Here is an 11938-nt window from a genome sequence, read left to right on the forward strand (position 1 = left end):
ATGTTACTATATTAGCATTCTCTTTCTATAATCTGTTTCTCTTCAGTTTTTATTACAACTACATTCAAATAGATTCTACATTGATTATTGAGTTCACTTTCTTTAGCATAAGGAGCATACTGCTGTGGAAGCATTCTGTACCCTGGTTGGAAGCAAAAAAGCACTGGCATTGTGATGGAGTTGAAAACTGGTGTAAGAGTAGTGGTAGTTGTTTTTAATGAACATGCAAATTCTGTGTCCTCACAGTAACCAAAGCCCAGATTTAGCTTGAATTTTAAGAGCCTGTAATCTGAGGACTACTTTTTTTTTCTAAGTGACACTTTATATTGTGAGGGGGGTTGATAAACTGCTCTGAAGTAGGAGGTGAGATACAACAAAGGAACTGATTTGAGACTTTGCAGGAGTTTGCTTCATTCAGTCCACATTTCAGAAGTAAAAAAATGCTCAAAATAGGATTAAATGAGGGTAGGTAGAGAAAATAATATACTTAATCTCTTAAGAATTGCATATTGTCTTTGAATTATCTTGCTCTTGCATTGAAGTAGCACAGGCATTGAAAAGCTGGAGATGTGGAGTGGTAGAAAATCCTAAACTCAAACTTTGCTTCTGATTTAACATTTTCAGTATATATAGTTTTGTCTTGTAAATCTGTATTTATATTCCTAAGTCATGAATAGGGTTGGAAACTCTACTCTAGACTGTTCCTGAATGCCTTTGCTGAGACGATAGAGGTTAGTTGTTTTCTGAGGACTCGACAGCAGAGGGAGATGGAGATGCATGCTTTTTGCCAGCACATGTTTGTTACCAGTTCATAAATGATAGAGGGCTACTCAGATCTGAAAACAAGAAATTTATTTGCAGATTCTGAACAGGGTTGCAAGACTCCACTTTCTGCATTTCTTGCTGAGTTCTGTTTGTTGCTCCTCTACAGTAGCTTTCTTCTTGACTTCTAACATCTTCTGTTTCATGCTGCTGTATCCAGCCAAAGGAATTTTTGTCTGTCTGTCAGACACAGTTATCCCCAACCAAGAACAGTCTCACAATGGGCATGGAAGAACATGAACAAGATTTCTCTGCACTCCCTTTATTTCTTTTAGTGCTCTGAGAAATTTCTTTTAGTACTCAGAGAAATCTTAGATGAATTAATCAAATAACTATGTTGAACAAAGTGAGATATCTTGCTTTATATTTTGATTAAATTCTCTGTACTGGTTGGCTTCTGCTGTGATGGTGTTCATAATGTATCTCAGATTAATTTTTTGCCAGCTTCTAAAGGTGTAATTTAGATTTGTAAAAGCTTCTACTGCTGTTCACGGAAACAAAGTTGCAATAAAGCACTGTAGTGAAGACTGGGAAGACTGATATTCTTTGGCACGGTTATGTTTAAGTTGTTCCAGCTGTTGCTGGTATATTGGTAGTGGGGTGCAGTGGTATAAAGTCATCTGTGTTATGTGTTGAGGCTGAGATGTTAGGCTGCTGATGGAGACACAAAGAGGGGTGGTTACCTCTGCTTGGTTTGTTGTGGGATGTGAAATGTGTACAAGAGGGATGTGGAACAGACAACACAATGCAATTATTCCTGTATTGCAGTAGCATAACTTGCTGTAGTACTTGATGGTATCAAAATAAAACCTCTGGTTATACTGGTGCTTGGGTGATGCTCTCTGGGTAAAATTTCTGCAAGTACCCACATAAAAAGAAAGTAACAGTAAAATTCTGTACAAGTTTTTGGATACTCAAATGCGTGGGCTTCCTTTTCTTCCCATGTCTATTCAAAATAGAATTATGAATTCTAAACTTTTTTCATTCTAACCAAGACAATAACTATGACTTCAAAGCTTATTTGTTTTAGCTAAATAGCACTGCTTTTGAGCATAGTAGCACAGTAGACTTACTGTGACTTACATGGATGTCATGGACTGCTTACATCTTCGTCTGCAAAGTTTGTAATGAGGTAGTATGCTGAAGGACCACTTAGCTGCTTAACAGAACTAATATTCTTTGTTTCATATAGAAAGCTCTCTGAATAGTATGGAAAACATTTATTTTGCCATCCTTTTTCTCAGTTGCATTTTGAAAAAAATGTCCTTTTTCTAAAGGTAGGGGGAAAAAGTGCTGGCTATCATCTGTTACTTTGAATCAGGAAGGCCACAAAGCCATACATGTAATAGTCACAGGCAACAATATGTGAAGAATAAATCACATAAGGTGGATGTTATGTGAATAGTTCTGAATAGATCCATTTCAGTCCAAGTATAGAAGTTTCTCTAATAAAAATGACCTGGGTATTTGTAACTCATGGCTGGGTTTTGTGGTTTCTTTTTTTTTGTTTGGTTGGGGTTTTGTGTTTTTGTTTGTGGGGTTTTGTGTGGGTTTTTTTGTTTTGTTTTTTTTTTTTGACATTGATACTGGTATAGGTTCTGTTTCTCTTCTGAAATTTTTGTTTTTAGAAATCAGGTATTTTTACCTGAAGGTCAGCTTATCACTGCATCTGAAATACAGCTCTTCTGGCTCTCTTGTTCTTGACCTCTACCTTAACTTAGTGAAAGGACAAAACCTTCAAATGCTTTAAACATCCAGTCACAGTCAGGGCTGTTGGTCAGTATTATTTCTTACTGCTGTTTTCCCTGTCTTTCTAATCTGGTGAATTCAATCCAAAATACTGCAAAGGAAAAGTGCAGTGTGATATGGCGGGATAAAAGTAATAGTGTGGTACTGGAGCATTTGCCACACTTCTGATTTGTAACGACTTCACGCTGGTGGAAGGTGAGAAGCAGTCTAGAGGCTTGTCATTTGAGTGTCAGCGTGTTGGCAATAGCATCCATCCTTCTGAAGGATTTCCATGTGAGTGTAAACTTAGTTTTAACTGAGGTCTAGATGAGATGAAGTGTCTATGAGTGTGTTTTAGATCATATGTTTTTTTGAAGGTACTGTTCTCTCTTCAGTCCCCTGTTTTTATTGTGGAGCCATCTTGTAATGCAGAAAGTGGATGCCTTCCAGGCAGATTTAATTGAGGTGCATCTGGGCTTCTCATTCAGTCCTGTGGATTAGACCAGTGCAAGCTAGCCCAAAGTAGTATCCATAAAATGCATACAGATGCAGGCCTTTCTGGCAGTGTTTCACTTCAGAGAGGATAATTTTTGGTAACACTGCTTCTTAAAATAGATGCAGCTTAGTGAGTGAGCAACGGTTTGGTTGGAAGTAGTAATTTTTGAAATGTAGGGTTTAAATAACTATTTTTCCTAACAGTGAATTACTAGAAGTGACACCTTGTGCTAGTTCAGGGGTTTTTTTTTTTACCGAAAATGTGGGAAGGGATGCTTGAATCAAACACAGATTTTTGGAATGCATTTAAGACTTTTTTTAAACCAGCTCTGGTGGAGAGAAAGTGAAGTTCTTAAGAGTTAATAAACATCAAGAGCTGAAATATACGTTTTTGCTCTGTTATATCAATTAATGTATCAGATACTGTACCACTTGGCAAGGACTGGCTTGTATTATTTTCATGAGTGAAATGTTCCAAATAGCTGAAACATTTGATCTGCTGCTTTACCCATTGATAGACTGCAGAGCTGATAGTATTTGTTTTCAAAAGTATTATTAGCGGTTTTCAGTAAAATACTGTTCTTTCAGTTGTCATTTCTATACTTAGCTAGAAGGAATAGATAAGTCACATATTGAAGGAAACAACTTAAAACTGAGGTTTTTAAGTGGAAGGTCTCAGCTCTAAAATGGGAAAGGGAGACACATCACCTAGGATCTCGCTTTGTCTCACTCTTATTCTGTTGTTTTCTTATATTCCACTTTTACCTGTGCTTAGCATTGTTCGGGAGTTGCCTGTTTAGGTTTTCTCCTCTGCTGTGCATGTTGGCCCCTCATACTTGACCGAGCACATTAATAATCCTTTTGGCTACATGGGACTTGTGATTTATGGGGCAAATAACGCTGATTTTTCCGTACAACTTGGAAATCAAATTGTGGTGTTTGACTTGTTCTGGTGTGTTTAAGAGCACATCAGCCCAGTCTTTGAGAATATTGCTTTTGAAACTGAAAACTTTTAAGTTGGCTGTTATTACTTAGAAAAGTTTTTTAAAATGGCTGCTTGTAACATCACTTTCATCCATCTGAGGGAAAGAAAGAACTTTCCAACTTCAAAGTGCGTTCTGAGAAATATAAAGAATGTATTATGGGTAGATCTGTCTATTAAATGTATCAGAAGATGCTTTGAATGCTTTAAATGTTGCCTTTTCAACTTACAGCTTAATATAGCTGCAGGAGAGATATGAAACTAGTATTAATGACTAAAATGCAATTTCAGAAGTATACATAGGGATGATACATAACTATTTCTAAAGTAGCAAAACATCAGACTCTAAAAGTGTCCTGGCTTTTTTGTAACTACCAAAAACAAATGAGGATGTTGAGATTATTCTACTTGAAACAGCAAGCTTGGGTCTTGGTTTAAGTGCATTTGTTTGAAGCTGGTCTTTGTAAATGGCCTTGGGCAACAAGAGGCTTTTTAAAAATAAGAACAATTTTCCTAGCGCTGCTTACGCAGTTTGTAACTCTTGCAAGGTAACTGAGGAGCAGTGTGGTCCTGGTGCTAATGCCTGTTGCGTGTTCCTAATCAAAACACAAAAAGTTTAAAAATGCAGGTGTGAGATTTAAAGCAATAACAGAAACACGTACTCTTTTCCCAGTCTCTTATGTGCAGTATATGGTGCTTGCTGTTCTAATGGAGCTTGGAACCCTTCTGGAGGCTTTTTGAGCAACCACAGTGAGTCAGCAAGGAGACTTCAGTTGTCGGAACTTCTCTTTTTTTTTTTTTCCATTTTTTTTTTTTCCTTTTTAAAGGCAATGGCAGTATTCCATTTAGGCTGATATTCTAGGAGTTCAGCAACCTGTTTAATTCTTTGGGGTTTTTTTGCTTTGTTTCTAAGTTTAAAAAATCAAAAGTCTTGAGTCTGCTACTGCTTGGTGTGTATGGTTGATGAGAGGGTACAGGTGCCCAAGTAGGTTTTTTTGTAGCCTTGATCCAATTTCACAAGGGTAGGGCAGGAGTTTAATTTGTTCTTAAAGTTAACATTTATTAACTGTGTCCAGGTAGCTCCCTGATCTGTATGCACATCTTCTTGGTTGCCATTTGGAAGTGCTTAATTCTTTCCTGAACCATTAGGTGAGAGAATCATGTACTAAATGTCATATCTGAGCCTTTGTTCTAGGCACACAATCAGAATAAAACTAGACTTTGAGCAGCTGCACTTGGAGAGACAGACATCTTTTGTGACTCCTGACACCCAGAAGCTAACTGGAATTAAGTTGATTTACCTCTGATGGTAAATGGTTGATCTTGCTGCTTTCTGCTCCTTTGCCAGAGGTGTGAGATTAGAACTAAAGGTTTGAAATATTAACAGCACTCTGCACTTTCTCCACTAAATGTTCCTGCTGCATTTCACAATGTTCTTGTCTATTTGTAGAGATAAATCTTCATATTTGTCTTTTGTAGGGTTTTAAAAAAATACTCGTGAATTCTGATTGGGAGGACTTGGAACAGGTAATTGATTCTAGGGCAAACTGTACTATGTAGGATATTGATATGTGGTTGAAGACAGCCTTGAGTAATTGGTTGGACTGTAATTTGAGGGGAAAGATTGATTTAAATTAAACCCTATAATCTCTTCTGTGTTTCATGCTGTCAGGTTTTGTTGTTAGGTACCCATAGGGTAGGGTGGAAACATCAAATTCATTCAATGCTTAAAGTATATTTTATTGTTACTGTGAAATACCTTTTTTTGATTCTGAAATTTCTTTTTAAGAAAATTACTCTTCCTTTTTGAAGGAAGGAATTGCAAGCCTGAGAAAACATTGGGTGTTTTCCTGCTATTACCAGCACAGACAAACAGTGACTCAGGTGTTCATACACACTGCAGAATGCCCAGTGTGTTTGATTTTTAAGTCAGGTTTTATTGCCTGTAGTGTTTGTTTTCTACTTAGAAGGTACAATCTGTCACCCTTTAATGAAAAATATTCCTTTATCACACTGTACTGAATTTACTGGTGGCTTTTTAGTAGGCAGTCACACTGCTGCAAATTCTTTTTTTCTTTTAAAGTTGGACTTTTTGTAGAATAGATTCATAAGGGAATACTAAAAGGGAGCTCCTTCCTGAATAAATCCTGCTCACAAAACAGATTAGATGATGTTGGACAGAAGTGCAGCTTGGTTGCCTCACTTGGTGTTGGAGCTTTCTGTAGCACTTATTTCTTCTGCTTCAGGGACTGATTCTGCCCTCAGGGTTAGGGTGAATCCTAAGTAGTGTGTCAGTGCTTGTCTTGGGCTTTTATCTGGGGACAAGGGTAACTTTTATATCTGCAAGTGCTTGTTGAGCAATTTTTAAGATACTCTGTATTACTAAGTTCTCTTGTTTTCTTTACTTTGGATCTGTTCTGGGAAACTTGTGCATTGCCTTTCCTGTTGTGAACTTCTGGGGGCAGGTGATGAATTTTTTTTGTTGTTGTTAGATCCAGCTGCTGAATAGGGAACTGTGAAAACTTTTGTTCCTGTTTCTTAGAAACAAGCCAAACCCAAACACTAACAAACCACTGCAACCACAGTAGTGTGCTTTTGTGAGCCTTGCACAGGTAGTGTTTTCCCAAGCAGCTGTGAAATCCATCTCAAAAGAAAGTAATAGATAAATCATAGCAGTTCCTCATCCAACATGCTTAAATACAAAATACCTTGGGGAAAGAAAAAAAGTAAGTTTTGTGATGCTGCAGACTTTTTGACCTGATGAGTTATAATTTGTTATGGAACATTGTAGCATCTGTGAATGGATTTCTTGTACCTTATGTCACTATCTTGAATGTTCTTCTGAATTTGTGTTTCAGGAACTACCAGAAACAGTTCTCTTAAAGTTTTTTCGACCAGAAAACACACCAGTACCTGCAAGACCAACACCAGAGCAGCTTTCTAATCTTATTAAGACAAGTCTTCATTATCCAGAGTCTTTCAATCATTCTTTTCATCAAAAAAGGTTAGTGGAACATTTCCTTTAGAGACTTTAGAAATATTGTTAATTGTGCATAAATCCTTTTGAGATGCTGTGTGGGTTATGATACAAAAGATAAAGTCTGGTATGCAAGGGTTAAATCTTGCTCAGTTTTTAAACTCACAGCTTCAGAGTTTTATAGGTAAAATGAAAGTTTTGTGTTTAAAAAAAAAAAAAACAAACACCAACCACACACACAAAAAACCCACAAAAAAACAAAATCCTCCAGCAAAACAACAACAAACAACCAACCAAAAAAACACACACCCCGCAACAACAAAACAAAAAAAAAATCAACAAAACAAGAGGAACCAACCAAAAAGGCTGTAACACCACAGGTTGCAGTTCCAGTGTTAACAGGCAATGTTATCAAACTTACTGAAAGAGAAATGGTCTGCTCCCTTTGTGTTGATTTTTGTTGTCAGAATATACAGTGTGATTTCTTTGAGAAGCCAGACAGAAAGTAAAGAGGTACTTACAGGTCAAAAGAACTGTTATGTCTGTAGCATCTGACTTGCCAAGGTTGGCTGCACACAGTTCTAATTTTTGTCACAAGGAAAGGTGGTAACAGTTCAGATCACCAGAGCTTGTGTCCTAGAAGAATATCAGAATTAACCTCTGTCAAAAGCATACTGCTGGAGTGAATTAGTTGGAGCCTGTGAAAGCTATGGGTCTTTCAAAATTAGAATGATATGAACAAAGCCCTCTGGTTTAATTTCCAAACATTAAATGAATTATATTTGAAACATGAAGATACCCATTTAGGTTTGAGTTGTTTTATCTCAAAGTTGCCAAAAAAAAAAGGATTTCTTTCTTTCTAAAATCTAACATTTAGATGTTTTATTAGGTATCATATTTTAATGACAGTTACATGCATCATTCTAGTAAGACATTAACCTCTTATTTGCTATAGTTGCTAATTGTTCTTTTCTTTTAAGTCAAGTTTAGAATATTTAAACTGTTAAGCAGTGAGAAGGAATTCCAGTGACACAAATCACTGAATAGAACTGTTTCAGTTTCAGTAGTCTGTGTTCCTGCCTGTCAGTATCTTGGGGTCTTGCTTCCTGCAGCATTATTTATACTAATTTTGAAGAAGCAGAATATCAATTAACTGTATGTTCTGTTGAGGATAAAGGCATACATTAAGTCCAAATATGCATGTGTTGTCTGTTCTGTTTGGGGACTGTTCAGGCTACAACTTTGGGCAAGATGCCAGCAGTTCCTCTACAGGAGGCAGTGCAGAAGAAAAGGATCCAGTCAAAATGTGCCACCCACTGGCTCAGAGACTTAGCATGCTGGACCGTGTTATCCCATTCTGAAATGTCTCTTGTCATAAAAGTAGATTTCCTGTAAACTTAGGTGGTGCTTATCCTTTTGCTATCCTTTCTCAGCTGAATGAAGGGAGATGGTAACTTCATTTGGCTCAAATGCTGTTTGCCTTATTTGACAGCTTTTATTTTGTGTAGCTCTAGTCAATGTAAGTGGTTATATTGCTACATACACTGTCTGACTGTTGCATAATTGACAACTGCATGTTAGTTCTGTGTTACTGGAAATTAATTTTAACTATTTGAATACAATTAAGACTGTCCAAAGTAAGACTTTTTTCCTTTACTGTGGAACTGTTTCTCTTTGCAGCCTCTGTCTGGTACCTGTCACTCTCCTACTTTCCAATTGTTCTCAGGCTGTTGTAGATGTGCTGATTGATTTGCGGCATAAACCAACAAGGTAATGTGTAAATGTTAATAAACAATATTTTTAAGAACACTTCCATGTAGTGTTTTAACTATATTGAATATCTAGAATAGGGATTTTTCAACAGTGGCTTCTTTGAAAGAATGGAAGTTGATAAAGGGTCTTCAATCAGTTCTCTGTTTTACTTTGCTAAGACAGGACCTTGAATTGTGACTCTTGAATAGTTAAAACTCTTTTCTAGTAAAGTGGAAATACTTTTCAACTAGTGAAATAGGAACTTCAGCAGTTTTACTTTATTAAACATATGTTGCTGGATTTTAATTTTTAAAATACCAAGTAATTTGTAGAAAACAACTTTGGAAGTTTAAGCAAGTACTTCCTTCATAGTATCAAATTATACTTCTTAGTATAAAATTTCATAGAGCCTTGGATATTTTTAAGATGTCCTCCAGGTTTAGCAGCAGATCCTTATGACTGCCTTTTTGTCTAGAAGTGTAGTATTATGTGTGAAAGTATTAGCATTGAGGAAACGTTCATGAATTGCTTCTAAAAATTTTGTTAAAGATTTTTGTGGGAGAGAGAATTCAGTACCATGACATACCATTGTAATATACAATACACCACTGTAATTCTGACACTTCTGTTAAAACAAGGCAACTTTGTGTAATGCAGGTAACAGCCTCCCTTCTTCCCATTTGTTCCCTTAGACAAAATACTACCTGGTCTGCTTTCCACCAAGGGGGTGAGAAACATTGTGAAGGCATTGAGGTGGGCTTAGTCATGGGGGAACATTGGCTTCTTGCCAACAATCCATGCAGGCAAGGAAGAAATGAAAAGCCCAGAGCCTGATACACAGATTCAGAAATGCAGAACAGAAGACTTTATGTGTGGTTTGCTTTTCATTGAGGATTAGGAACCTGTTCACTGATCTGTTGTTTTTTTGCAAGATGGTCATGTTTTGTAACATTGGGAGACATGTCATCAGAAGGATTGTGTACTCATGAACCTTGAAACCTCTTAAAAATAAAAAGCATCCAACACCCCACCTCCCAATTTATTAATGCAGTGTCTCTAAAGCAGTGTATGTCTGTGTGACATGCAGTCTGATTTAACTCTTAAGTTATGGGACAGACCTAAGAATGCCTTTAGCAGTAATTCTTCAAACTGTGACAGTTTGGACCTTGTTACTACTATCTATCGTCAGTGTTACGTGCTGCTTCTGTAGAAAGCTGGGAATACACAGGAATCCATCATTATACATATATGTATAATTGATGTTGTATATAGTGTACAGTGTATTAGGAAAGTATAAATAAGCATTTCTTTGTAAGGGGCTGGTAATGGACACAATGCATTCTGAAATCTTGGGAAAACTTGAGGTTGGAGAGAGTCATGTAAATTGGTAATATATACCTCGGATTCAGAGAGTAACATTTTTGCTTTCTTTTTCAGCTCTGAAGCACTAGAAATACATGGATCTTTTACATGGCTTGGGCAAACACAGTACAAGCTTCAGCTTAAAGGCCAGGAGGTCTATAGCTTGCAGCTGAAGGCTTGCTTTGTTCATACAGGTGTCTATAATCTTGGAACCCCCAGAGTATTTGCCAAGCTAGCGGACCAAGTTACTTTGTTTGAAACAAGTCAGCAGAACTCCATGCCTGCACTGATTATTATCAATAATATCTGACCACTTCCTGAGAAAAAACGCACTAAAAGACGAAATAAATGGGATTCTTTTCTTATATTGCTGGTTGACATTTTGCTGCAGTTTTTTTGAAATAGCACCTCAAACATCTAACTTGTTACTAAAGATCGTGTAGAAAAGAAAATAGCAAAATATTCAGATGACTTGTCAATTTGTTTCTCGATGCAATGCACGTTGGACTGAAAAATACGTTTATCCTTTTATAATGTATTTCTTCTCTGGTAATTAAGATATTCATAACACGAAATACTCTAACTCCAGATCTGAACATACTTGTATGTCCAATGCCCTGTCAAAAATGCAGCTTGACTGCTGTTACAACTTCCAGCATGGTGTGTTTAATATTTGTGGCTGTATTAGGATATGGTTCAGGAAGAAAGCCTCGTTGGCTTTTTCCTGTCTGAAGCCATTAGTCATGATAAATCCCAACCTTACTGTGAAGTTCAATAAGGTCTCTCAAATCCATTTCTGATTCTCGGTTCTTTAGTTTAAAATTTTCTTTTCATATTTATGGAAACTGGTGACCTTTTCAGATTTACATAGAAGTCCCACCTAAGGTGTTTAAAAAAATAATTTCTTGAACCAGTTTGAGTATTTTCTCATTCATCTCAACACAGAATGCACTATTTCACAACCATGAGATTGTCATTTAAATTGTCACTTAACTTTATTATGTAACTATAACAGCTGATCTGTTTTAAAAAAAATCTACTCAAGATTTTCAAGAAATGTATTATATTTATAACAAATGTACTGTAAATAGAATAAAGCATACACCATATTCACTGTATGGACTAGTGGCCTTTTTGCTTTCCCTTGTATATGTCTGTAGCAATCCCCAGGTGCTGATATCATGTGTGTATGTATATATTGTGTGCTGTCTTTGTTGTGGCACCCTCTGCTCAGGTGAAATTCCTGTCCTGTTGCCACGTGTAGCCTTGGTGTACCTTGAAGTGCCTCTGAAGTGTACACTGAAGCCATTGTAGCGACTGTTCTTTGTCATTTGAATTCTTATCCAGTGTTCCCAGGTACAACACAGAATTCAGCTCGCTGGGAAATCTCAGCAACTTGCTCTGGGGAGGTGGATTTTTAGTCTGGGTAACAGCTGCTGAGGGTAGGGAAGGCTGTGTGAGACAATCAAGTGCAGCAAACCCAGCTATGAGTTAGGAGTTAATGTTTGTGATGCCTTACCTGAGTATAGGGAAAATGGATCACCTAGGGACTTCTGATAGTCTGCTCTTTCTGTTGGCTGAAGGAAATTTCACAGGGCAACACTGGTGTATGAAGCAGTACATCTACCTTCCGATGCATTTTATTCTTTTTAGGCAAGGCTTCCAATTTTACTCATTTTTGGTACTTCTGTGTAACTGTCCTGTAAGGACTTAAGACTTCCTGAAAGTCTTGGAACCCATTCACTGCACATGACCTTTCATAGTTGTACTTAATAGGACTGTGGACCATGTTGATAAACCAGTAGAATACTGATAGAATA

General features: G+C 37.0%; 1 protein-coding gene across 4 annotated transcripts in view; it reads left to right on the plus strand.

The window, feature by feature from the left end:
* TRAPPC8 (trafficking protein particle complex subunit 8) overlaps nt 1–11236 on the plus strand; it is a 51291-nt gene extending 40055 nt beyond the window's left edge. For 2 of the 4 annotated variants that reach the window (XM_050319677.1, XM_050319690.1), the window contains 4 exons: nt 5507–5554; nt 6886–7031; nt 8685–8774; nt 10194–11236. In XM_050319677.1, coding sequence (XP_050175634.1) covers nt 5507–5554; nt 6886–7031; nt 8685–8774; nt 10194–10428 — 519 coding nt within the window. In that variant the 3' untranslated portion in view covers nt 10429–11236. The remainder of the gene's footprint in view (nt 1–5506; nt 5555–6885; nt 7032–8684; nt 8775–10193) is intronic. The other 2 variants (XM_050319683.1, XM_050319701.1) reach the window with 1 other exon arrangement.
* The last annotated feature ends 702 nt before the right edge of the window (nt 11237–11938 follow it).

This window comes from Myiozetetes cayanensis, unplaced genomic scaffold (genome assembly GCF_022539395.1).
Source record: "Myiozetetes cayanensis isolate MyiCay16 unplaced genomic scaffold, myiCay2020 scf1, whole genome shotgun sequence".
NCBI lineage: Eukaryota > Metazoa > Chordata > Aves > Passeriformes > Tyrannidae > Myiozetetes > Myiozetetes cayanensis.